The sequence below is a fragment of the Mustela erminea genome, chromosome 10 (assembly GCF_009829155.1).
Source record: "Mustela erminea isolate mMusErm1 chromosome 10, mMusErm1.Pri, whole genome shotgun sequence".
NCBI lineage: Eukaryota > Metazoa > Chordata > Mammalia > Carnivora > Mustelidae > Mustela > Mustela erminea.
The window spans coordinates 34748929-34776738 of record NC_045623.1 but is presented as its reverse complement, the minus strand read 5'-3'; the positions used below and the strand labels follow the sequence as shown (position 1 = coordinate 34776738).

The 27810-nt window shown below is 38.4% G+C and overlaps 1 protein-coding gene and 1 long non-coding RNA gene across 5 annotated transcripts in view; one reads left to right on the top strand and one right to left on the bottom strand.

Annotated features, from left to right (window-relative positions):
• Positions 1 to 368: 368 nt before the first annotated feature.
• On the bottom strand, positions 369 to 26310 carry LOC116567893 (guanylate-binding protein 4-like). Of its 4 annotated transcripts, XM_032303273.1 has the most exons (12): positions 26222 to 26278; positions 24968 to 25003; positions 22489 to 22684; positions 11482 to 11609; positions 9166 to 9275; positions 8761 to 8963; positions 6508 to 6753; positions 5360 to 5640; positions 3551 to 3763; positions 2211 to 2313; positions 1673 to 1866; positions 369 to 769 (listed from the first exon to the last, which is right to left on the bottom strand). In XM_032303273.1, the coding sequence occupies exons 3-12, from the start codon at positions 22676 to 22678 to the stop codon at positions 551 to 553; spliced, it is 1887 nt and encodes a 628-aa protein (XP_032159164.1). In that variant the 5' UTR covers positions 22679 to 22684; positions 24968 to 25003; positions 26222 to 26278; the 3' UTR covers positions 369 to 550. The 4 variants fall into 4 exon arrangements, with proteins under 4 accessions (XP_032159164.1, XP_032159163.1, XP_032159165.1 ...); XM_032303272.1 differs by lacking the exon at positions 24968 to 25003 and having other exon boundaries at positions 26222 to 26310; XM_032303274.1 differs by lacking the exon at positions 24968 to 25003 and having other exon boundaries at positions 5489 to 5640; positions 26222 to 26310.
• The window catches only part of LOC116567897, a 132323-nt gene continuing 130182 nt past the window's right edge, over positions 25670 to 27810 (top strand). Inside the window, exon 1 of the long non-coding RNA XR_004276419.1 lies at positions 25670 to 25780. This is a non-coding gene — a long non-coding RNA (uncharacterized LOC116567897). The remainder of the gene's footprint in view (positions 25781 to 27810) is intronic.

Here is a 27810-nt window from a genome sequence, read left to right as displayed (position 1 = left end):
CAGCAGGGGGTGGGTGTCTGCTTTTCCCTCTCCCTTTGCCCCTCTCCCCTGCTAGTGCTCTCTCTCTCTTACATGAATAAGTAAATAAAATCTTAAAAAAATTAGTTTATTCAATCAAAAATTGTTTGTCTTTTGTATGCCAAGAGCTGATGTTTTTTATAACCATTTTTTAATGACTTATTTATGTATTTGACAGAGAAAGAGGGAGAGCACGCAAGCGGCGGGGGGAACAGAGGGAGAGAGAGAATGTCTAGCAGACTCCCTGCTAAGTGCAGAGCCCAACACAGGGCTCCATTTCATGACTGTGAGATCATGATCTGAGCTGACATAAAGAGTTGGATGCTTAAACAATTGAGCCACCAGGCACTCCATGTAATCACTTTTTATTTTCAAGCATAAATAAAATTGTGTGAAAGTAAATGAAGTTGTGTGAAAATGTGTTGTGTGAAAGTGGCATAACACATGTATTTCAAAAATGAGCACAGTATTACATTATTAATGCAAAAGAAACCTCATTTTATAATATGCTTAACAAGAAATCTAAGCCCATTTAATTTTTTTCACTGAGAACTGTCTTCCCTTCATGGAATAGCTTAAAAATTTCAGGTAGTGCAACAATTAATACTTTCCCAGCCACTTCAATTGCATTTGAAATCAATAGTGAATCAGTTTTTTTTGCTGTCTCAATCTCTTTTTTTAGTCGATTTATCTCCTTATTCAATTCCTCAGACTTCTTTCCAAATCTTTCATTAAGCAATTCTTCTTGGACCTATAAAAGGAAAAGAGCCCACCTTTTAAGATCTCTAATTATCAAGACACAGTCAATAGTAAACAAAGGTGTCTATTTTTTTACCACTTTAGATTGTTCTTTGGGAGATGTCCAATGTGTCCATACTTTTTGACCTGGATAATGAAAGTATCCATGGTTTGTAACTTCCTAAGATGTCCTCACAACCCTCTCTCTGGGATGGGTAGGTGTTGGGGCTAGATCAGACTTGAGAACTTTTTCCACTATGCACTTTAGCCTAAATGATGCTCTTTGGGTAGCAGTACAGTTTTAATTATAATTAATTCTCAGTTCCACTTGAGGACGCATGGCCACAAACCATCAAATAAAAAGCGGTAACTGCTGATTCTGTATAGAGCATTGCTTATCAAGCTCCAGGTTGGACCAAGGAAAGATGTTCCTCTATATTTTATAGTAATCCCAGGATATTCAGACAGATGGAGCAAGTTTAGGAACCTTTGGTGTCTTGCATTTGTCTGGTAACAAATGCAGCAAGTTTTAGAAATTTTAGTGTCTTGCATTTCATATCAGACCTAATCAGTTACTTTCAAGACAAAACAGATCTATTTCAGATCTCTCTAATGGTTCTCTATAGGACTAGAAGACAAAGACTCTACCCAACTGGGGTTCATGGGACCATTGCATGAACACCACAAATAGCAACCCACTTTCCCAAGGGATGTTACGTATATACTCCGAAGTCTAGCACTGCAGAAAAGGCAGGAATAATATGCTTTTTAGGGTTACAGCAGGATACAGATGGATTCAGGCACTTAGTAAATCATATGCCATTTGCATTTCCCTCTTGGATCATAATTTTGCTTAAAATTTTATTTTTCTCTTCCTTGAGGAGTGAGAATCTGCCTCAATCCAGGCCATACTTACCTGCAGATAATGCTTCAACATCCCTTCCAGCATTACCCGAAAGTTTTCTCTTTCCTTCTTTATCTTCTCTTCCAGCTGGCCCAGGTTTTCACTGAAGCTTCTCTCTTGAGCCTCCATTTTTTGCCGTTGCTCTTCTTCTTTCTGTTTTAGCTGCTCCTGTTCTTTCTCAGCTGCCTCCTTTTTGGCCCGCTCCACTGACGCATGAAAGTTTTTAAAGGGAACAAAAGAACAGGTGAGACCTGACCTCCTAAGCTCAGAGACTAAACTGACTTTGCAATGGTGACTGGGAAATTTGTAATTTCACCAAATGGCCACACTGCTGGCAGGTTTCTCAGTGTGAAGATATAGGCTCTGCCTGGCGGCTGATGTGCAACTATCACTTGTCTTGTTATTTTCAGATTTGACTGAACAGAACATGTGTTCTGTGGCACAAGAGGAAACTCTTACTCTTTGCTGCAAGAAGGTCTTCTGGTCAGATCTGCCAGCAGTCCCTGCAGGAACCTACCCATTCCACCACAAGCCAAACCCTCCCCTGTACCTGCTATGGCCATGGCTCCTCTATTAAGGGCTGTGTCTAACTGCACGATGGATTCCTCTATTGTTGCCTGTGACTGTAGGAAGTTCTGGAGGATCTCATTTGCCTGAAGAACCAACAAGGAGCAAATACACATCAGGCAACAAAGATCTAGTCTCCCGCTATGGAAATAATTGTTCAATAAAACTCCAAATATAACCCTGTAAATTGTGTATCCCTGAGTAATTCCCTTCCTTCTATGTCCACAGTATAAATTCCAAGTCTATTGATGATCATGGGAAAACTCCATCATAGTCTTCCTAGTTCTTGAGATCGCTTTCTCACTGATACTGTCCCCAATCCCACCATGGGTTATAGCCAATCACATTTATAATTCTACAAATACATTATACCTATTGTTTACTTTTTTGGGATATTCTTTTTTTCTTCCTGGAAGCTATTCTAGCCTTTTTCAACAAAACATCTATAAATACTTCATCTTAAACTTCTAGGAACTACCTTCTGTATAATTTCTTAAACCGCAATCAGAGCTTTGAATGGCCACCAAGATACTGATTTGCCCTACTGGCTCCACCACTTACTGTTCATATGATCTTAGGCGATTTATTAACTTCTTTTTGCATCACATTTATCAAATGCATAATGTAGATAGTAGTATACTTAATTTATAATATTACCCTGAGGACATATACAATAATGCTCATGGGTATAGTATCATCATTTCTATACTATGTAGTACAATGTGCACCAAAAATAAAACTGTAGTATCTGTTATAATTTCATATAAAATATCATTTATGAATAAAAATATTGGGATAATAACAGACTGCAAAAAAAATATTACCCTGAGGATTAAATTAATAATCCAACAAAAGCACCTAAGACCATGTGCAGTAAAGAAAGTTAGTCTCAATGTGTTAACCATTCTTATCATCACTATCATCAGTAGTATCTTTGAATACCAGTATAACCTTTACCTTACCCTATCCTCTTCACTATTTGCCCATATCTTTGGTAAAATCCTCAGCATCTTGAGAGCAAGTTGTGTCTCTAATACTTGCATTCCCCAGGGACTTAGCCAAATATTAACACGTTTCATAAATGAATCAAGTATTTTGTGTCGCTTGAATTCATGATTGTAAATCCTTTCTTTGGGAGGAATTTAATTTCTGGTATCTACAGGAGTACCTACTAATTGTAGGTGTAAAATCTGAAAATTCGGACTTACTGGCTCACTCTGATTTTTTCCCATAATTGGTGCTGGAGTCTTAGATATTCCGGAGGAACAACAAAGACCACCTAACTCCACTCTACTGTTCAACCTTTTTCCTTTTATTCCTTACCTTAACTCCTTTCCTGGGCACCAGTTTATAGTCAAGTTCAACCTTTCTCTTTGCTTGTAAGTAGAGATCATGTCCTCCATGAACAGAGAAAGTTTTTTCTGAAATGCTTTTCTTCAGAGGCTCTGAAAGCTGCTCCATTATAGCCTGGCAATATTTGAAAGAGGCATCTTCATTCTGCTGCAAGAAATCTTCCTTCTTTTTCTCAATGTTGTCCTGCCAGGGAAATGTAGAGAAATCCAATAGAAAGAAGCTCTTAGAAGGGAAAGTCAAATGTCATCCTCTTAGAAAAACATCCCAATCACCTAAGAGTAGATTGGAACATGGAGAAGACCAGGAGTCAAGAGACTTTTAGTCCTAGTTCTGACCAATTCTAGGTGTGCCCTGTGGAAAGTCCCTTTACTTCCTTGGGTTGGAAGACATGAACTCCATGGTTCTTTCTGCTGTAGTATGATTAAAAGTGACCCATCCATTAACAGTCAGCAATAGAAAGTTGAATTATAGCTGAAAGTGGAGTTTCCTCAGAGAATTTGTGTTGCTATGGATGACAATGCACCTTCAACACCCCTGCCCTCCCAACAACTCAATCATCTGGTAAAGACTAAAGTGTACTCTGAACAGAGTTTGGAACTCTTCATAAATTCTTCTAATAAGAATTTGAGTGTGTAAAGAAAAAGAAATAAACATTTCCTCTGCTCTTGAAAATTACAATACAGCAGACTTTCTGGCACGTCTTCAACAGGAACAAAGAGGTTTTTTCACTCCTAGGCTGGTCATAGACTGAGACAAATTTCCACTGAAGGTGCCCATTTCCACTGAAGGTGCTAATTAGTTGTCCCCAAGAATTAAATTGTCCCCTAAGATTTTTTCCCTCTGATGTATACTCCTTCCACAGTCCAGGATTCAGTGAACTTGATGAATTTTATTACAGTAGTTAGGCTTTATTATATGGTACGAGTTGACATAAAGAAATGGAGATAACTGGGGTGCCTGGGTGGCTCAATCATTAAGGGTCAGCCTTAGGCTCAGTTCATGATCCCAGGGTCTTGGGATTGAGCCCTGAAATGGGCTCCCTGCTTGGCAGGAAGCCTGCTTCTCACTTTCCCACTCCTCCTGCATGTGTTCCCTTTCTCACTGTGTCTTTCTCTGTCAAATAAATAAATAAAATCTTAAAAAAATAAGAAATGGAGATAACTAGAGGATAGAGGTGGAGAAGTCTTAGATAAGAACATGAGCTCTGAGAGTTATCTGCAGGAAATCAAAAAAGCTAAAACATGAAAAGAATTTGATGCATCATTGTTGGCTTGAAGCAGAAAGGAGAACATGGAGGTATATGAAAAATGTTTCTGGAAGCTTGGAAGCACCCCCTGTCAGAAAGCCAACAATAAAGGGAATATGAGTCCTAAAATCAAAAGGAAGTTGATCTAGTCAACAACAGGAATGAACTTGGAGCCACTCCAGAGCCTGCCGCTGAGAGCTCATTTTGGCCAAAATCTTGTTTCCAGTCTGTGAGCAGACTTTGAGCAGTCTCTGAGCAGAGTATGGTGCCATCTTATGCCTCCTTTTGACCTACAGAATTGTGAGCCTATATAAATTAAGGGTAATTTTTCAAATGTGGCAATAGAAATTTAATAAAATGTCCACCTTTTAGTAAAAAGGTGAACAGTAACCTGGTAGAGCCCTGTCACTCAAAAGAACCCAGGCTCTGTCAACCATGAGAGCTAGATGAGCCACAGAGTAGGAAAAAAATGTACTCTAAGCCTGAATCTGGAAGGGCAGAAATCAGGAAGGATAAATGCTAAGACACATTACCACCAGCTTTTTCTGGAATTCCCGCTTGTCATCCTTAAAGGAGTGTTCCATGAACACTGCAATGGCTTCCCTCTCACAGTGTGCATGCACATCCAGGAGCTCCTGGAGTGTGTCTGTGGGGATCCTCACTCGCTGGGCCATCTGCTCGCTGTAGTGGTCAGCTGCCTTCTGCACAGCCACTGAGTTCTCACGCTGAGCCAGAGTTGTCACCACGTTCTCCAAGCAAGGAACTGCTCCTTTCTTGATGGCATCCACATAGGCTTTCAACAGAGTCCCCAGCCCTATATAAGCCAGGGAATTTGAGCATAAATAACAAAGTCTCAATCAGTGGCTTATAGTTTTTATGAAGCATCATTCTAAGATCACAAAAAACTCCACCTTATCTACAAGGAAATTTTATTTTCTCCTTTTGGGAATCTATTCCTTTTAACAGCATTATTGTTTTCCTGTTCTTTCTTTTATTGTTCTCCATTTTGTCACAGCACAATTTAAATTACCAACTATACAATATGCACCTATGTTACTGGAAAAATGGTTTCCCATTCATGAGAATGTAAAGGAATAGATTACATAGGTGAAGTAATAGACACAAACAAGACTAGCAGCATAATGTGTGTGCCCCGATACAAAACAAAAATGTGAACTCCTAGTTGAACATGATCGAGAATTCAAAACAGGGATAGAGGATCTTAAAGCAAGTATGGGTCCATCTCCACACAGGATACTATAGGACTGCGTAAGTTACATGCCCACGAAGCCTGCCCTACACATAAGATGACACATAATTCTGTTTCTCAGTGGTCTTGCAGGAACTCATAGCTTGCTCTTTATGACCTGACTCATGTAAATTTACAAAATAACCTGCTATCTCCTTCAAGACAAGAAGTTATCCCATAGGATTTCTCAATATACAGATGTCCTCTCTTTAACATCATCTTATCTTCTTAGGATTAGTGGCTTATGTTCCTGAGGTATATCAGGTCTCAGCAGACCCTCACACAGGGAGAATTTAATGAGTAAACAGGCCATGAACATCTGCTTCTCCATAGTTACACACAGATGTAAACAAAATTACTGACAAATCCAGGCTCTCATCAAAGCACCACCACACTGACACAGAGACATGCTTTGGGACAAAGGTGACTTACGGCTCCCAGTGACAGTGATTCCCTCTCTTAGGGTCTTGGTCTTTGTGTGATTGAAAATATAGGTACAGAATTTCTTTGATTGCTCCTGGAAAGTACTGTCTAGCTTGTCTTCTGGCACCTTCTCAAGATGGAATAAGAGATTTCTATCACTTGTAGGCCGGTCAAAGACGAAGCACTTCCGTTTTGGAAAGAACTGCCTGATACACTCTCTGGGCATGTTGGAATTCTGGATTTTGGGATTTGTGCCTGCAAAAATGGAAAAAAAACTGATCATTGAAAAGTGGTCTTTAGGTAAGGGAGTCAGAACTTTCATTTCCAGGCATCTTTGCATTATGGCATTTCCTGTGCCTATAAATCTCCTTTAACCCAATCATTTCAAATCAATCTGGGCCATCACCACAGGCAAGGAAATTCCATTTCTACATGGAGCAGAGCCAGGGAAATAGGGGAGTAGGAGGGGCATCAGTCCCAACTGAAGCAAGTTATGGTTGGTTTCCTTAGTACTGTTATGGAGTTTAGTGGTTGATATATTCATTAAATGTTTATCAAATGAGTGAGGAACCAAAAAATAAAAATGGTAAGAATTCCTTTTGTGATTTGACTGTCCCCATATTAGATATGAAATATGGACCCTAAAATAAAATAATACCAAAAGAAGAGTAAGATATTGCTTGTTAAAATATCAGGTGGAGGATGAATAATATCAAGGTAAGAAAAAAATGTCTAAAATTCAGAGTAAAAAAAAATCACACTAAATAAATATGTTTGGAGTTCTTTTAGCAGAAACATCTCTAAGGTAAGGTTAACTTAAAAGTAATTGGAAACCTTAACACTGTCTATATCAAACTATATCTGACTTGACAGTGCTTCACAGAATGATTTGGGGAGTAGTCAGATGTTTAATACATTTCTTTGAAACAATGAATACATGAATGATGAAACAGAAGTATGTATTACTTCCAGGTGCCATCAGTTATTCACCTTACTAAAATAAAATAAAAATAAACTGTTTGTAAAATTTACATGTAGTAAATTAATAATATTAAAGTGGTAACAAAATGTACAAGACTGTGAGAAAGAAGAATGTGAAATCATAAGGAAGATCAATGTGAATCTGAAAGTGTTACTAGAAGGACATTTTTCCTCCTGGATATTTACTATGTAAATATCCTTTCTCTGAAATTTGTAAGTATCTGGGCACTAGTAAAATATTCATAGAATATTTCATAGAAACATGAAATATATTTTTAAAATTAGGTCATTTAAATGTGGTATATAAATGCAAAAAAATACTATTCAGTCTTAGAAAGGGAGATAATCTACACATGCTACAGCATGAATGAATCTTTAGGACATTATGGTTAGTGAAATAAGCCAGTCACAAAAAGACAAGTAGCATACGACTCCATTTGTATGAGGTACCTATATGGAGACAGAGAATGGAATGGCAGTTGCCAAGGGCTGTGGGTGGGGGGTATTAAGGAGTTAGTCTTTTTTTCCTGTAATACTTTATTTATTTGTTTGAGAGAGAGAGAGCATGAGCTGAGGGAAGAGGCAGAGGGAGGAGCAGACTCCCCATTGAGTAGGGAGTCCAATGTGGGACTTAATCCCAGGACCCTGGGATCATGACTTGAGCTGAAGACAGATGCTTAATGACTGAACCACCAAAGCATCCCAGGGAGTTAGTTTTTAATGGATAGAGAAATTTAAATGGGGAAGATGAAAACTTCTGGTGTGGGTGGGTGTGATGATTCTACAGCAATGTGAATGTACTTACTGCCACAGAACTATAAACCTAAAAAAATGGTTAAAATGGTAAATTTTATGTTTTGTCTATTTTTCCATAACAAAATTTAGGTCCTTTTATTTCCTGTGATTCTAGGTTTACCAGCTTCTCCTCTGATGAGCTATTTCTGTCAGTATGGAACAGGAGGAGCACACAATAAGGAGCCCAAGTATGTGGGGCTTAGGAAGTTACAGCACTAGTACCTAGAAAAATGTTTCACAATACCTATTTGGTCTAAAATCGTTTGGTTCAACATTGGTCCTTAAATTTCCTCAATGAGATTGCTCCAGTGGCTGGAGTTTCACAAGTAATAATCTATGAAAAACAATCACCAAATGCCATTCAACAATTACCCCTCACTATTAAGACTGCATCTCAATCCAATATTAAACAAAAATTAAATTCAAGTGCTGACTGGCAGGGCTTAGTTGATCCCAACCCCCTGTTGAAACTTCCTCTGCCCAGACCATGCTCTGGAACCAGCTTCAAGGCATCCTCCAGGTACTCGTCTTCGGTGATTGGGGCTTCACCTATCTTCAACTCCAGGGTGAAATCCCGAACAGTCCATACAAAGTCTGGAAAGAAACTCACAAACTCAGTGGAGTCCTTCACTTCCTCAGAGGTTGAGGAGGATTTTGCCCTGATTAGCTGTGTTAGTTCAGTGACATAGCTGAGAATTTAGCTAAGGAAGGAGAAATTATTAACACCACAATTTTCAGCTTGTATTTAAAAACAAATTTTATAAACATTAACTTATGTCTCATGTTCCCTTCTCCTCAACCATGATAGTTAAGTCACAAGAAAGATGACTGTCTCAGTTGCCATTCCTATAAACTCAATGAAACTTGGTGGTTTGGTCCCTGGAAGGATACTGCAGCTGCTCCAGGGCCTGGTGGTTGATGGTGCCCATGCTGTTGTAGATCAAGGTGCTGCTCAGAAGCACCGTCAGGGCAAAGATCCATGAGTCATTCTTAGGGTCGACCTAGAAAGCACATTAAAGCAAAAGACCAGAGAGTCTACTCTTCATTTACTTGTTATCATTTCCATTCCATAACACAGTGACTGGAACATAGTAGGTATGCACCAATAAACAGGAAATTATTCCTACAGCAAATTTGATGTGTCATGGTCAACATTAAAAGCATAATGTTGTTTAGTTAAATTCAACAGCTGTTGTTTGAGTTTCTTCTAAATGCCAGGTGGTGCATTTGGTTAGGTGGATGCTAAATTCCATATGCTAGTCCCCGCCCTCAAGAAGTTGACTTTCTGGGTTGACTGACCAATAAGTAAACATAACACCTGCAACCAAGTTAATGATCTCTGCCGGGAGTAGAGCCAAAAGCTAAAATATAAAAGAAAAAGGGGGTAAATCCAAAAATGGGGGGAAAAAAGTGTCCTGGGAATTCTGAGCAAGACATTACTTCTGACTGTGAAATGATGGCAGTAAGTTAAAAAAAAAAAAAAAAAAAAAAAAAAAAAAAGCTGGGTTGGAACACCTGGGTGGCTTAGTTGGTTAAGCATTTGCTTTCAGCTCAGGTCATGATCTCAGGGTGCTGGGATCAAGCCCTGTGTCGGGCTTCATACTTAGCAGCGAGTGTGTTTCTCCATCTCCCTCCAGCCCTCCCCTTGCTCATGCTCTCTTTTTCTCTCAAATAAACAAATAAGATATTTTAAAAAATTAAAAAATAGCTGGATTTTAAAGAAATGACGAAGTTGTGGACTTGGACTTGTGGAAATGAAAAGATCATGCAGGTAGAAAGACTAACACAAGCCAAGTCAGCATTGAAAAGCACAATCATACAAAGATAGAATTATTTCCTTTGGCTGAAGCTATGTGTAAATGTGTGGGAGTAGACAACAAGGCTGGGAAGGAGACTCAGGTCAGTATGTGAGTGGCACTGAAGGCCAGGAAAGCAGAATTACACACTACCTAAATCATACCACATGTTCTAAATTTATTGAACTGTTCTGCTGCCATCAGTTATTAATAATATAATATGACTTGGTCCTTTAAACAAAAGCAATTACAGAAAAAGAAACAAGTTTGGTCCAAAATATGACATTTTGCACCATTAAAAGTCCTTCTTCATTTTTGGGGGGCAGAGGGAGGTGATAATTAGAGTAGATCTAACTCATTGGGAATTAACTTAGGGGCTGTGTAAAATAAGTAACAAGTAAGTAGGATTTCTTGTTGTTGTTACTCTTGTTTAGTGTGAAAAGTTGCTGGTACATTCAAAGAAGGAATAAACTTGTTAAAATTCAAACACGGTGAGATGAATTGATGAGGCCTGATACATATTGTTTTAGTTTCTCTTCTGTTTTTGTTTTATACTTTATTTTTTATCAAACACTTTACAATTTCTGAAGTTTTAAAACATTAAAAATTTTTTAAATTCAGAATTTCTAAATTTCTCCTTTACTTATTCTGGGGGGGGGCAGTATTGGAATCAAATAATCTACTGCAGCAACAATCTAGACTCAGAATTCTATAAAATAAGGGAAAAGTACTGATTGTAAAGACAACACACCTACAAGTATCCTGTTTGCACTGTTTTCTGCTGGTCAAGATCATCCTTTTTAGAAGTCGGTGAAGAATTAATCTTTAAAGTCCAGCAAGTTACACTAAAATCATTATGAATATTCTTGGAACAGCCGAAGATTTTCTGGGGTTTATTTAAATAGATTACTTTGTTTTAACCGTATTTTCATGACTACTATATTCAAGGTCACGAATCTATACATTTTAACTGGTAGTCCCATTGACCTGATGAGTTACAATTTAGATATTTTAAATGTTATTTCACCAGGAAAGCTTAAGTCTAATCGTTACTTAAAATGAGGTTGAATCCATGACACTCTGTACTGATTGAATTAAGTACTTGGTATCTCCCCAGCTGGCCTCTGGGTCTTTACTTTCTTCACTGCAGTGTCTCTAGTACTTAGCAGAGAGCCCTGGATTTAGCTGCTTAAATTGTGTCATTAATCCCGGCATTAAAAATAAGATGAATATCTTGCCTCCAAATACCAAAATATGTGTGCTCTCAAGGAAAAAAAGTTCAAGGTAAGAGAATCTAACCTCATTATCTATAATTTACACTTACTATTTGTGGAGATATGTCACAGAAGTTTAATTGAGGTGGTAAATTCATAAGCAAGAGCAAAGAAGGGTTCTCAACTCCCTGCCTTACCTTTTTCACATCCCCTAGCCCCTCAGTGTCCAGAAGGATCAGAGTGTGGTTCTTCTTGGTGGAGTGGGGCACACACCACATCCAGATGCCCTTGGTTTCAGATCTCACTGTGGAGTTCAGGCGGAAACCTGCAAGGGAGGAGTCCATAACATACAGGGACAGTGGAGAGTACAGGTTGCCCAGGAGCTACAGTGGTGAAGCTTGTAAGAAAGTAAGGGCCCAGCAGGGAGAAGAGTTTTTTCCATTTTGGTGACAATCTAATGTTAATTCAGATTAAGAACTTTCTATAAAAATGCTTTGGGTTCCCTATTCAACTTGCACCTGTAGAGGTTCAAATAGGTCAGGTGAAAGATTAATGTAAACTCTACCAACTTGTGTAGTTTTAGTTGACCCTTAAGAGGAAAGAAAAACAATGTCCACAATAGCCAAACTATGGAAAGAACCTAGATGTCCATCAACAGATGAATGGATCAAGAAGATGTGGTATATATACACAATGGAATACTATGCAGCCATCAAAAGAAATGAAATCTTGCCATTTGCGACAACATGGATGGAACTAGAGCGTATCATGCTTAGCGAAATAAGTCAAGCAGAGAAAGACAACTATCATATGATCTCCCCGATATGAAGAAGTGGTGATGCAACATGGGGGCTTAAGTGGGTAGGAGAAGAATCAATGAAACAAGATGGGATTGGGAGGGAGACAAACCATAAGTGACTCTTAATCTCACAAAACAAACTGAGGGTTGCTGGGGGGAGGGGGGTTGGAAGAAGGGGGATGGGGTTATGGACATTGGGGAGGGTATGTGCTTTGGTGAGTGCTGTGAAGTGTGTAAACCTGGCGATTCACAGACCTGTACCCCTGGGGATAAAAATATATGTTTATAAAAAATAAAAAATTTAAAAAAAAAAGAGGAAAGAAAAAACATGCATCCGTAAGTAGAATTAGAAAGGAGGCTGAAACAAGAACTCTGTGTTTGTGGTTCACACTTCACGTAGTGTCTCCTTTTCCTTATCTGGGTTATTGTTAAGGGAGAGCCTCTAAATGGAGAAAACACTGACATGGGAAGGATAGCACTGAGCTGTCACTTGAATCCAATTTTGTCCCAATGGTTGCCTAGTAGGAAAGCAGTGAGGACTGAATCTTGAAATGTAGGCACGTTATCCATAATGTGAGGTTCTGAATGCCTAGATAAGTAGACTGCATTTGTTAGATAAGAAAATCAATTAAGTTTTTGAGATGGATGGTAATAAAACCAAAAGTATATTTAGAAAAATCGGTATGGTATTGGAATAGGGGAGTAATTCAGAATTGAGATTCTGATGTAGTTAGAAGGCTTCCAGAAATTTAGAGCAGGGATGGACTCTCGTGACCATGCAGTCCACTGGGAAATTGCCTTGTTATTATTGATGTCATCTTGAGTGGAAAAGAAAAAGGAATTGTTGAAACTCCCTAGCTAATATTGAATCCCTCAAATAAAACTTATGAATTTATTTGGGTCAGACAAGGAAGTGTCCTTCTCTGATTGGTCAAGAATTTTCCTTAAAAGAAAAATAAAGACACGATATTTGCTTAGAAACTAATAGGAGATTGGAAAGTAAAATGGGAGAGAGAAGGAAGGAGAAACTATAGACTGAAAAAGAAAGGAGAAAGGGAGGAAGGAGGGAGAGAAATTGATGGGTATGTGGGATCCTGAGAATTTAGTGTACTGCAGTTCAACCTCTAGTGGTGTTGGGCCAGAGAGGAATTAATACATTTGAAAATAAAAGCTGCATGTTCTAAAGAGACAGAAAGTCCTATAGGATAGTAGAGAAATTTTCCTAAAGTACCAGTAAGAACCACAAGGAACAGCTAAGTTAAACAGCAAAAACAAAACTCCACATCAGGAAATAATAAGAACATTCACATTGTTCTGAACAACAGACTACGTTGACCCTAACTATTATATTTATTTTTATAAAGACTGTAACACTGAAGGGAAAACTCAATGTTTGTCAGTAATTAGCACAGTGTTGGACATTGTATAAGACCTAGAAACCACCTTTGGACTTCTTGTGACTTCTGGGACACTTATCATTGATGATTCAAAATTGTACAATTAATCAAGTCTTTAGGCATTGATTTTCAAATAAAAAAACTATGTTATCAATATTGGTATCTGAGCCAGCTAAAATAGTAAATGCTGTAGACTTCTCCTAAGTTGTTGTAACCACAGAGGAAAGGGCTAAGATTTTAGGTTTATTTGAGAGAGAGAGAGAGAGAGAGAGAGAACGTATATGAGCGCATGTGCTCGCACAGTAGGAGAGGGAGGGGCAGAGGGAGAGGGAGAGAATCTTAAGCAGCTCCCCTGCTGAGCACGAAAGGCTGAGATTTTAAATTGATTGTTTTGGGAGAAGTAGCAGGCTGAGACAACATCAGGTAGCAGGAGATCAGCTAGATAGCTTATCAAACCATCGCAAACACCTACAAATCCAATAGGAGATCAAAGAGAAGAAGAACAGCAATTCCAGAAACAGAAAATCGACCACTTTCTGAAAGGTAGGACCAGTGGAGAAGTGAATCCAAAGCAATGAAGATAGAATGTGGGGGGAGGGGCTGGCTCCCAGCAAGCAGCAGAACAACGGAGCACTAAATCAGGACTTGTAAAAGTCTGCTCCACTGAGGGACATTGCTCCAGAGGCTAAACTGGGGTGAAGCCCATGCAGGGTCAGCGTGGCCCCACGTCCCGCAGGGTCACAGAAGGATCGGGGGGTGTCTGAGTGTCACAGAGCTCGCAGGTATTAGAGCGGGGAAGCCAGCTACAGAGTCAGAGCCAAGGAGTGAGTTCTTAGCTGAGGGTTACCTTGAACCGGTCACAGGCTGGGTGAGCTCAAAGCACAACTGGAGGCCAGGGAGACAAGAGTGATTGAGCGCTTTTCTCCAAGCACAGCCAGAGGCCAGGGAGACAGGAGTGATTGAGTGCTTTTCTCTGAGGGTGCACTGAGGAGTGGGGCCCCAAGCTCTCGGCTCCTCCGGGACAGAGATTGGGAGGCCGCCATTTTCATTCCCATCCTCTGGAACTCTATGGAAAGTGTTCAGGGAACAAAAGCTCCCAAAAGCAAACCTGAGCGGATTACTTACCCTGGCCCCTGGTAAGGGTGGTGCAATTCCGCCTCAGGCAAAGACAATTGAGAATCACTACAACAGGCCCCTCCCCCAGAAGATCAACAAGAAATCCAGCCAAGACCAAGTTCACTTACCCAGGAGAACAGCAGAATTCCAGAGGAGGAGAAAGCAAAGCATGGAACTCATGGCTTTCCCCCCATGATTCTTTAGTCTTGCAGTTAATTTAAATTAAAAAAAATTTTTTTTCTTCCGCTAAATATTTCTTTAACTTTTATTCTTTCCTTTTAACATTTTTAAACTAGTTTATCTTAACAATCATTTTCATAAAAAAATAATAATCTTTTTTGAACTTTCATTATCATAGAGATATTTTATCCTTCATTGTATCTAACTTTATTTTTTGTAAACACATAGGTTTTTTCTTCTAAAAAATTTGGGACACAACTTCTTCTAAGATCAAAATATACCCTAAATCTAGCTCTGGGCTTGTTCTAGTCTCCAGCCCAAGTAAATTCTCTCAACTTTCTTTTTCTTTATTCTCCCAACCAACTTACTTTATCAACTCCTTTTTTAGAAATTAAAAAAAATTTTTTTCCATCTTTATAGGCATATTCCATCCCTTCATTGTGTTTACCCTTATATATGTTTTTCATTCTTTAAAATTTTAGGAGGTAGTTTCTTCTAAGAGACCAAAATACTCCCAAAATTAAGTGGGTGACCTGTTCAAGTCACCAGTCTAATATATATATTTTTTTCTTTTTCATATTTTTCTTTTTTTAATTTTTTTTCTAAACTTCTTTTTATCCACTTCCCCCCTCCCCTATGATTTGGGGTCTCTTCTGATTTGGTTAAAGCACATTTTCCTGGGGTCTTTGCCACCCTTTTAGTATTTTATTTGCTCCTTCATATATTCTTATCTGGACAAAATGACAAGGCGGGAAAAACTCACCACAAAAAAAGGAACAAGAGGCAGTACCAAAGGCTAGGGATCTAATCAATATGGACATTGGTAATGTGTCAGATCTAGAGTTCAGAATGATGATTCTCAAGGTTCATCATGATTCTAGCCGGACTCGAAAAAGGTATGGAAGATATTAGAGAAACCCTCTCTGGAGATATTAAAGCCCTTTCTGGATAAATAAAAGAACTAAAATCTAACCAAGTTGAAATTAAAACAAGCTATTAGTGAGGTGCAATAAAAAATGGAGGCTCTTACTGCTAGGATAAATGAGGCAGAAGAAAGAATTAGTGATATAGAAGATCAAATGACAGAGAATAAAGAATCTGAGCAAAAGAGGGACAAACAGCTACTGGACCATGAGGGGAGAATTCAAGAGATAAGTGACACCATAAAACAAAACAACATTAGAATAATTAGGATTCCAGAAGAAGAAGAGAAAGGAGAGCAGAAGGTATATTGGAGAGAATTATTGGAGAGAATTTCCCTAATATGGCAAAGGGAACAAGCATCAAAATCTAGGAGGTGCAGAGAACTCCCCTCAAAATCCACAAGAATAGGTCCACACCCTGTCACCTAAAATTTACAAGTCTTAGCAACAAAGAGAAAATCCTGAAAGCAGCCCAGGAAAAGAAGTCTGTAACATACAATGGTAAAAATATTAGATTGGCAGCAGATTTGTCCACAGAGACCTGGCAGGCCAGAAAGAACTGGCATGATATATTCAGAGCACTAAATGAGAAAAAAATGCAGTCAAGAATATCATATCCAGCTAGGCTATCATTGAAAATCGAAGGAGAAATAAAAAGCCTTCAGGACAAACAAAAACTGAAAGAATTTGCAAACACCAAACCAGCTCTACAGGAAATATTGAAAGGGGTCCTCTAAGCAAAGAGAGAGCCTAAAAGTAGTAGATCAGAAAGGAACAGAGACAATATACAGTAACACTCACCTTACAGGCAATACAGTGGCACTAAATTCATATCTTTCAATAGTTACCCTGAATGTTAATGGACTAAATGCCCCAATCAAAAGACACAGAGTATCAGAATGGATAAAAATAAAACAAAACCCATCAATATGCTGCCTATAAGAAACTCACTTTAGACCCGAAGTTACCTCCAGATTTAAAGTGAGAGGGTGGAAAACAATGTTCCATGCTAATGGACATCAAAAGAAAGCTGGGGTGGCAATCCTTAGATCAGATCAATTAGATTGTCAGCCAAAGACTATAATAAGAGATGAGGAAGGACACTATATCATACTCAAAGGGTCTGTCCAACAAGAAGATCTAACAATTTTAAATATCTATGCCCCTAACATGGGAGCAGCCAACTATATGAACCAATTAATAACAAAATCAAAGAAACACATCAACAATAATACAGTAATAGTAGGGGCCTTCAACACTCCCCTCACTGAAATGGACAGATCATCCAAGCAAAAGATCAAAAAGGAAATAAAGGCCTTAAATGACACACTGGACCAGATGGACATCACAGATATATTCAGAACATTTCATCCCAAAGCAACAGAAGACACATTCTTCTCTAGTGCACATGGAACATTCTCCAGAATAGTTCACATCCTTGGTCCTAAATCAGGTCTCAACTGGTATCAAAAGATTGGGATCATTCCCTGCATATTTTCAGACCACAATGCTCTGAAGCTAGAACTCAATCACAAGAGGAAATTTGGAAAGAACCCAAATACATGGAGACTAAACATCATCCTTCTAAAGAATGAATGGGTCAACCAGGAAATTAAAGAAGAATTGAAAAAATTCATGGAAACAAATGATAATGAAAACACAAAAGTTCAAAATCTGTGGGACACAGCAAAGGCAGTCCTGAGAGGAAAATATATAGTGGTACAAGCCTTTCTCAAGAAACAAGGAAGGTCTCAGGTACACAACCTAACTCTACTCCTAAAGGAGCTGGAGAAAGAACAAGAAAGAAAGCCTAAACCCAGCAAGAGTAGAGAAATCATAAAGATCAGAAGAGAAATCAATGAAATAGAAACCAAAAAAAAACCCAAAAAAAACAATAGAACAAATCAACAAAACTAGGAGCTGGTTCTTTGAAAGGATTAATAAGATTGATAAACCCCTGGCCAGATTTATCTAAAAGAAAAGAGAAAGGACCCAAATAAATAAAATCATGAATGAAAGAGGAGAGATCACAACCAACACCAAAGAAATACAATTATAAGAAGATACTATGAGCAACTCTACGCCAACAAATTTGACAATCTGGAAGAAATGGTTGTATTTCTAGAGACATATAAACTACCACAACTGAACCATGAAGAAATAGAAAACCTGAACAGACCCATAGCCAGTAAGGACTTTGAAACAGTCATCAAAAATCTCCAAACAAACAAGAGCCCAGGGCCAGGCGGCTTCCCAGGGGAATTCTACCAAACATTTAAAGAATTATTAATACGTAGTCTCCTGAAACTGTTCCAAAAAATAGAAATGGAGGAAAAATTCCAAACTCATTTTATGAGGCCAGCATCAACTTGATCCCCAAACCAGACAAGGATCGCATCAAAAAAGAGAATTACAGACCAATATCCTTGATGAACACAGATGCGAAAATTCTCACCAAAATACTAGCCAATAGGATTCATCAGTACATTAAAAGGATTATTCACCATGACCAAGTGGGATTTATTCCTGGGCTGCAAGGTTGGTGCAACATCCACAAATCAATCAAAGTGATACAATACATTAATAAAAGAAAGATCAAGAACCATATGAAACTCTCAATAGCTGCTGAAAAAGCATTTGACAAAGTACAGCATCCCTTCCTGATCAAAACTCTTCAAAGTATAGGGATATAGGGCACATACCTTAATATTATCAAAGCCATCTATGAAATACCCACCGCAAATATCATTCTCAATGGAAAAAAACTGAAGGCTTTTCTACTAAGGTCAGGAACACAGCAGGGATGTCCATTATCACCACTGCTATTCAACATAGTACTAGAAGACCTAGCCTCAGCAATCAGACAACAAAAAGAAATTAAAGGCATCCAAATCAGCAAAGAAGAAATCAAACTATCACTCTTTGCAGATGATATGATACTATATGTGGAAAACCCAGAAGGCTCACTCTAAAACTGCTAGAACTTGTATAGGAATTCAGTAAAGTGTCAGGATGTAAAAGCAATGCACAGAAACCAGTTGCATTTCTCTACACCAACAGCAAGACAGAAGAAAGAAAAATTAAGGAGTCAATCCCATTTACAATTGCACCCCAAACCATAAGGTACTTAGGAATAAACCGAACCAAAGAGGCAAAGGATCTCTACTCAGAAGACTATAAAGTACTCATGAAAGAAATTGAGGAAGACACAAAGAAATGGAAAAATGTTCCATGCTCCTGGATTGGAAGAATAAACATTGTGAAAATGTTTATGCTACCTAAAGCAATCTACACATTTAATGCAATCCCTATTAAAATCCCATCCATTCTTTTTCAAAGAAATGGAACAAATAATCCTAAAATTTATATGGAACCAGAAAAGACCTTGAATAGCCAAAGGAATATTGTAATAGAAAGCCAAAGTTGGTGGCATCACAATTCCAGAGTTCAAGCTCTATTACAAAGCTATCATCATCAAGACAGTATGGTACTGGCACAAAAGCAGACACGTACATCAATGGAACAGTATAGAGAGCCCAGAAATAGACCCTCAACTCTATGGTCAACTAATCTTCGACAAAGCAGGAACGAATGTCCAATGGAAAAAAGACAGCCTCTTCAGTAAATGGTGTTGGGAAAATTGGATGGCTACATGCAGAAAAATGAAATTGGACCATTTCCTTACACCACACACGAAAATAGACTCAAAATGGATGAAGGACATCAATGTGAGAAAGGAATCCGTCAAAATCCTTGAGGAGAACACAGGCAGCAACCTCTTCGACCTCAGCCACAGCAACTTCTTCCTAGGAACATTGCCAAAGGCAAGGGAAGCAAGGACAAAAACGAACTATTGGGATTTCATCAAGATCAAAAGCTTTGCACAGCAAAGGAAACAGTTAAGAAAACCAAATGACAATTGAATGGGAGAAGATATTTGCAAATGACATATCAGATAAAGGGCTAGTGTCCACAATCTATAAAGACCTTATCAAACTCAACCCCCAAAGAACAAATAATCCAATCAGGAAATGGGCAGAGGACATGAATAGACATTTCTGCAAAGAAAACATCCAGATGGCCAACAGACACATGAAAAAGTGCTCCACATCACTTGGCATCAGGGAAATACAAATCAAAACTACAATTAGATACCACCTCATACCAGTCAGAATGGCTAAAATTAACAAATCAGGAAATGACAGATGCTGGCTAGGATGTGGAGAAAGGGGAACCCTCCTACACTGTTGGTGGGAATGCAAGCTGGTGCAACCACTCTGGAAAACAGCATGGAGATTCCTCAAAAAATTGAAAATAGAGCTACCCTACGACCTAGGAATCGCACTACTGGGTATTTACACTAAGGATACAAACGTAGTGATCCGAAGGGGCACGTGCACCTGAATGTTTATAGCAGCAATGTCTACAATAGCCAAACTATGGAAAGAACCTAGATGTCCATCAATAGATGAATGGATAAAGAAGATGTGGTATATATATACAAGGGAATACTATGCAGCCATCAAAAGAAATGAAATCTTGCCATTTGTGACAACGTGGATGGAATTAGAGGGTATCATGCTTAGCGAAATAAGTCAATCAGAAAAAGACAACTGTCATATGATCTCCCTGATATGAGGAAGTGGAGATGCAACATGGGGGGTTTGGGGGGTAGTAAAAGAATAAATGAAAGAAGATGGGATTGGGAGGGAGACAAACCATAAGTGACTCTTAATCTCACAAAACAAACTGAGGATTGCTGTGGGGAGGGGCGTCGGGAGAGGGGGGTGGGGTTATGGACATTGGGGAGGGTATGTGCTTTGGTGAGTGCTGTGAAGTGTGTAACCTGGCGATTCACAGACCTGTACCCCTGGGGATAAAAATACATTATATGCTTATTAAAAAATTAAAGAAACAAACAAACAAAATTTAAATAAGCTAAATAAATTAAAAAAATAAATTGATTATTTTTTTTCCTCACATTTTACACGATTAATTACAGATGATTAAAAAATAAAGAATACTGTGGGCCACCTGGGTGGCCCAGTTGGTTAAACATCTGACTCTTGGTTTTGGCTCAGGTTGTGATCTCATAGTCATGGGATAGAGCCCTACATTAGGCTCCACATTCAGGACAGAGTCATTATGAGGTTCTCTCTCCCTCTCCCTCTGCCCCTCCTACTCTCTCTCTCTTTAAAATAAATAAATTTGGGGGCATCTGGGTGGCTTAGTCATTAAGCATCTGTCTTCAGCTCAGGTCATGATCCTGGAGTCCTCGGATGGAGCCCCACATCTGGCTTCCTGCTTGGTAGGGAGCCTGCTTCTCTCTCTCCCACTCCTCCTGCTTGTGGTACCTCTCTTGTTGTGTCTCTCTCTGTCAAATAAATAAAATCTTTAAAAAATAATTAAATAAAATAAATAAATCTTTAGAAAAAAGAATATTGTGGATTAAATAAAAATTTTAGATTTTATGAAGTCAGGGGGAGGAAATAAAGGAGAAATAAAATATTTGCACTAACAAAATAGGAAATACAAACACCAAATAAGTGTGAGAAAGTTCTCAGATTGACTTATAATGAGATATATGCCGTATGACTATACAGTTACCAGAGGGTGATAAGGACGTGAAAAAATCTCCATGACTGCTAGTAATCATGTAAATTGTATTTAAAGTTTGAAAAACGGTTTGATATTATCTGGAAAGGCTGAAAACAAATATACTCTGTGATCTTGCAAGTTCATTTCTGTGTATAATCAACAGGGTAAGGCTGAGTACCAGAATATAAGCACAAAAACATTTATGATAGCTGAATTCAGAAACAATAAAATCTGTTGACTAATATCAACATCCATTAATAATAAATGGAGAAAAATTGTGATATCTTCATATGATTGCACACTATAAAGCAGTTAACATAAATAAATTGCATATACATATAAGAAAGTGAATGGTTTTTATAAACTTGATGAGAAAATCGATATGCAAAAGAATGCATGCAGTATATACTAATTACATAAACTTTAAAAGCAGATCAAATTAAACTTTTTTGAAATACATAGACAGTGAAACCATTTTTAATAAATGCCATGAAAATGAAAGACATTAGTGACCACAGATGGGAATGTGAAAAGTGGTTTGGGCTTTTGATCTTGGTAATGTTAAACTTCTTGACCTGAGCAGTGATTATGCAGGTGATCACTTTTCATTTAATAAGTTTATAGTACATGACTGTTTTATATACTTTTCTGTGTGAGATAGAGTTCACTCATAGAAAATACTGAATACAGAAAGAAAGGGAGTGTAATTTATCAAAATTTATTATGAACAAAAAAATGAATCTTTGCTCCCTTGAGATTTGGGAATAATAGGTTTTACCCTCCCTCCTCTCTCTTCCTTCCTTTTTCCTTTCCTCTATTTTTTTGAATACAACACAATAAAATAAAATTTTATGCTTCTGGGAATGATCGTGTAGTTTGGGCAAAACTGATGCAAAAGAAAGGAAGAGAAGGGATCATAGCAGAAGCTAAGCTGATAAGAGTGGATGGGACCCAGAGGACAAGTAGAAGGGATCTATTGATAGGGTTGGGAGACTCTTCTTTCTTACTAGATAAAAGAATGAGATTTTGTAGAAAGGTTGGGTTGAATTTGTAGATTTGGTGGTGAGAGTTAGAATTTTTCTTCAGTGGGAGGAGTTAGGCTCTTCCCTAAGATGACACTAGAAGAACCATGACCAGCCTGCACTATCAGGGATTCCAAGCAAATGGCCCCGGTCCCAGGACAACACTCACCATGGTTCTGTCCCGCCAGGCGGTTCATCAAGTAGGATTTTCCTGTCCGAGACAGCCCTGCAATGGCCACCACCACCACAGGCTGAGATATATTGTTAAGAATCTCTAGTGCTTCTGGATTTACTGTCAGCTGCTCATTCTGGTTTTCTACCAGGCAGATGGGGGCCGTCATGGTGGCTCTAGATGCCATGGTGACCTGTAATCCAGAAGAGTTGTTCAATATAACACAAGAACCCAAAGTCCCCTCTGATGGTCATACAAACTATACACCTATCAGCTTTCTGTTTATGGAATATAGACACCATTTCTAAGGGTAAATTATGCACCCTAGTTAGTGTGTCAAAGCTTGAGACAGAAGACTTTCATCTCTTATGTTATTGATCTTAAAATGAATCTTAAAATAACCATATCCAGGAGATGTATAAAATGAATACAACAAAGAAAGCAAAGGATGGAGATGGAGACCTGAGAAAACCAGTATGTTGGGGGTAAGGCAGAATGAAACATAAAGATAGATGAGAAGAGTAGTCAGAAGAGTTTCTTAGAGTTCCAGGACAATATGGTGACTCATCAGTTCTGCAAATATTTATTGAGTGCAGCTGTGCTGTACTGTTGTAAGTGCTCAGTATCCAGAAGTGAACAAGTGGCTGAAATTCTTGCCTTGTGGAGTTCTAGACTAGTAGGGGCAGTCAGGTAATCAACAAAACAAATCAGCGAAGATATGTGTTAGAGGATAGTGAGTGGTCTGGAGAAAAGTAAGCAGGGAATGAAATACACAGCAATGGATAGGGGTTGGAATTGGAATTGGAATTGGAATTGGAATGGGGGTGGAATTATATACAGAATATTCCAAGAAAGAGACAAAATGAAGGTAATCAGTGTCCGTGATGAGGACAGATTTCATGAAAGGGCAGTAACATGAAGCAGATTGGTTGGGGGAGTGAGCGTAAAAGAAGGGAGAAGAAATAATAATGCAGCTTGTCTCAACATGCAAGATCTCTATACATTGTGCTTAAGGAAATATATGGGTCCAGGATTCATTCATGTAACTGGAAAATATTTCTCATTTATAAGTTTACAACAAAGAGAGCCAGTTGTAAAGATGTTTAAGGATCTTCCCGGATCTGACAGAGTCCCATGTCTGAGCTAGATTTTGCCTTGGTTGTTTTCGTCTAAATGAATGGAACGTTCCATCATACCGAAAGATAGAGACCTGCCAAAGAACATTTGCTGTGCCTTTAGTCTAAGATAATGCTTAGTAACATTCATGTGTCCCCACGCTGCTTCCAGCCCTCTGCCTAAGGTGGGGTTACTTGAATAGTCATTCAAGCAGTATGGGACCCAAAGTGGTAGGAGCTCTCATGTATAAAGGTACCCCTATGAGGCATTCCCACAAGTAAATTAATGCTCATTGGGCACAATTAAGCACGTCCTTCAAGAGAGAGAACTGAACTGAGTGCTCTAGATTATATAACCTGTATATTTGGGGACAGTTGGTGATACACAATTACAATTTTCTTAGCTGGTTTGAGACACTAATTGAAATATCAGTCTCTAATCAAGCATGATTTCTGGATAAAGAAGGCCTCATTACATAACTTTTCAATATTATATTTGCTTTTCGCATTTTGTGGGAATATAAAATATTGTCTATTTGTTTCTTCCAAGAAACAAAGATGATTAACTACATGGCAAATACGCATACATTTTTAGGCACACAAAAGGGGTTTGTCAAAGGTGTTAGTAAAAGACAGGGAAATGTAGAGCAGAATTTAATTAGAATGAGAGCAAGGAGATAAGATTGAGAGAGACAGAGAGAGAAAGATTGAAGATCCTGGAGAAACAAGGATGACTGACAGAGACAGCATCATACTCTGTGTTTGGAGCCCAACTGCCAGGGCACGAATACTGGATCCATCTTTACAAGCTGTGGGACTCCTGGAGAGATATCTCTCTGGGCCTCTGTTTTTTTCATCTGTGAAATGGGAATTCTTATAGTAACTAAATTGTAGGGCCAGTAGAGTAAAAACATCCCAAAATACATACATACAGAACACTTAAAATTATATTTGATACCGAATAAATGCTATGCAAGTATTGCTTAAAAATAAGTATCTAAGGAGCACCTGGGTGGCTCAGTGGGTTAAGCGTCTGCCTTTGGCTCAGTTCATGATCTCAGGGTGAAATTCCAGAAGGCAAAAAATTGGTTTGGGAAAAATGGTGACAATTCTTTCCCACGAATAAAAGCTGGTGTCAAGGAGACAATGATTACTGAAAGCAAATTGTCCCATGAGAAGCCAGAGTTAGCAGAAGCTAAACCAGCATGAACCACTGACTAGAAGGGTATTACAGTGTCAGGTAGGGGCAAAAGAGAGATGTGACCAGATGTTAGCACTGATTTGGGAGGGAAAATGTTGTAGTTAAACACTTAAGAGTTCTAATCATCTACTGCCTGGGAGACCTTGAAAAAGGAACCTACCTCTGTAAATCTTGACTTTCTTATCAGTGTTACGGGTTTAAGAAAAAAAGAAAGTAATTTCTGCTTAATCCATTACTGTACAGGGCAATAACAAAAACTTCCCAATACATTAAAATTTCCACAGTTAATGTACTGTTTCTACAATGAGCCTCTTAAGCCATGGAGTATTGAGCAACAAGTTCTGTAAACGGGGAATACCAAGAAATAATACGGTAACTAAAATAGTTTTTCTTAAAAAAAAAAATCAATCTGATTCTGAACAGACTTCTGTGCAATTTCTCTTCTTTTCTATGGATGGGTGGGAGAAGAGATTAGAAGTAAAACATGAGCTTTGTAATACCGTGTGAGGAGGAAACGTAGACTTCTCATAATTAATATTTTGAAAAGTTTTGGGGAAGAGATGATATTACAAAATGATTTAAAAATTTTTTTTCATGCAAAGGAAGAACCTTTATCTCCAAAATAAACAAGTAGAATGCGATAGTTCTATTCTATACAGATAAATGATCATTGGTTTCCTAAGATACTGTCTGTACGAGTTATCTGGAGTGATGGTTAAATGCTCAAAACCTATATTTTTAATAAATACTGCCAGTTATTATTTGTGGGGATTGTGCATTTGGAAACAGTGTATGATGAACAAACCATATAGTTCCGTCACACAGTTATTTTTAACAGTTGATTAACAATGATTAGGAAGAATGCCAATGAATTATTCCATGTAATATAGCTTTGTAGTATTTTCAGAATATTGGACGTTATTAATAAAAGAACAATAGACAATCCAAATTTTAGATTCCAATTGTCTCTAAGGTAAGGATCATCTTTTTGTTTTTCCAAAGCTCAGCAGGGCGCAGGCAGAACCTGTTTGAGGGGGAAGGGCGTTGGAAAGTGGAAGGAGCGACCCTACCCTACGCTGGGCCTCTGCGACATGACCCGGGGTCCTTCAGTCTGAGAAGGGGCTTCATCCCCCTTTCTGTGGGTGCGGTGGGATGCACTCCTTCCGTGCAGCGCTTTTTATGCACACGTGGGGGGACGCCAGAGGAGGAGCCGCGCATTCCGGGGATACTGTGCGTGCGCGCCGTGGCTTTGCCGCCAAAGCAAAGCGCCCCAAAGGGCACACACCATCTAGCACCCTCCCGGTTCTTTTGCTGTCTTTGCGACCTGCCAGCGTGGAGTCTGCGTTTGGGAATTTGTTGTTGTTGTTAGTTAGCGGCTATATGCACGGAAGACCAAGTTTAGCAGCGAACTTACCTAGGGCGGGCGCTGCAGTCAGGGGACACGTTCTCAGCTGCCCTCGCCTATCCTTTCCCGCTCCCGCGTCTGGCTTCTACGGAGAGGGTCTGTTCTCTTTAGAACTTAAAGCAAACCGGATATTACAGCCTTGCTTTTCATGAAGGTTCGGGATGGAGACCGAAATCGAAAGGAGAGGTATTATTCCTGTTCCATCTATGTGGATTTTCACTGCTAGCCGTCAGGATACCTGACTGTGGGAATGAGGCGAAGTAGAACATCTTTGGTTCTCCCGCACCCCTTCCTCCTGCACAGCTGGTTTAGGTTTCCTTGGCACCCCCAATAAATACGGAGCAGTGGGAGTGAATGTGAGCAAAATAGGTTGAGAGTATTTGAACAACCTTTTCTCTGAGGTACTTTGTCAGGAAGAGGTTTTTGTTTGTCCTTTTTAAGTTTTTACTTGGTTACGTGTTCTCTCATTGCCTTTTTTTTTTTAATTAAAAAAAAAAAGCCCTTCTTGGTATTACATAAGTATTTTAAAAATAACAATAAAATGCATATGTATACATATAAAATTAAGGGATATGTATATATAATTTTGAAATTATTATTTTATAGTTAAGAAATAATCACTATTATCTTAAGTCGCAGTTTATCCATTTTTTCCCCCCTAGGGTGGATGCAGATTTTGGGAAACTGAAGCTTATACATTTTGAGGGTTCACTCAAATACAAAGAAAATTTCACAAGTAGATATTTATTTAAAATGAGCAAAGAAAATAGGAACAAAAAAATGTAAAAGCCTAACATGCTACAAAAGTGTTTTTCTATTATTTTTCTTCTCTTATGGTACTCTTTTTTGTATCTGAACTTTAGTATGAGCAATAATTCTGGAAAAATAACAAAAAAATATGAATTTAAGGCATTGCATGGTATTGTGCTACAGAACTGGACTATGTAATCAATGACTCTTTTACTACAATGTGTTGCCTTCTGGATGGATAGATAGGAGCTGTGCCATGGAATCTCTGCGGCCTTTGGTTCATGGGCTGCTTTCCTCTGCCGAAAATGTTCTGAGTTAACTGAAAAGACAGTGAGAATATTAATTACATTTTTGTTAATATGTTTGTGTGAAATTGGCTCTTTGAAAATAACATGGTAAAAACTAAGTACTAAGAGATATTAGAGATTCATTATTTATAATACTATTAAAAACAGTTCCTTAAAACCAGACTTGAATTAAGAAAGCTGTTACTTGTGGTATCAGACAACAAATTTCTAATTGTCAATTTTAAAGAGACCCATTTCCTTTGATATGAGATGGAATGTAAGCAATAACATTTATTTTTAATTGTGTTAAAATATATATAACATAACTCTCTTAACTATTTTTTAAGTATATAGTACAGTGTTAAGGATATTCACACTGTTGTGCGATCACCAGAACTCTTTTTATCTTGCAGAACTGAAATCCTATACCCAATAAATAGTAATTACCAGTTTTCCTCTCTCTCAGTCCCTGGCAGTCACCACTCTACATTTTCTTTCTATGAACTTGACTACTCTAGCTATCCCGTTTAAGTGGAATTACAGTTTTTGTCTTTTTGTGAT

Excerpts from the sequence above, each read along its gene's own strand:
- LOC116567893 (XM_032303272.1), bottom strand. The coding sequence starts at position 22,678 with ATGGCATCTAGAGCCACCATGACGGCCCCCATCTGCCTGGTAGAAAAC. Across the intron at positions 11,610-22,488 it reads CCTGGCGGGACAGAACCATG|GTTTCCGCCTGAACTCCACA; the intron begins GTGAGTGTTGTC and ends CCTCCCTTGCAG. Across the intron at positions 1,867-2,210 it reads AGGAGCCATGGCCATAGCAG|TGGAGCGGGCCAAAAAGGAG; the intron begins GTACAGGGGAGG and ends TTCATGCGTCAG.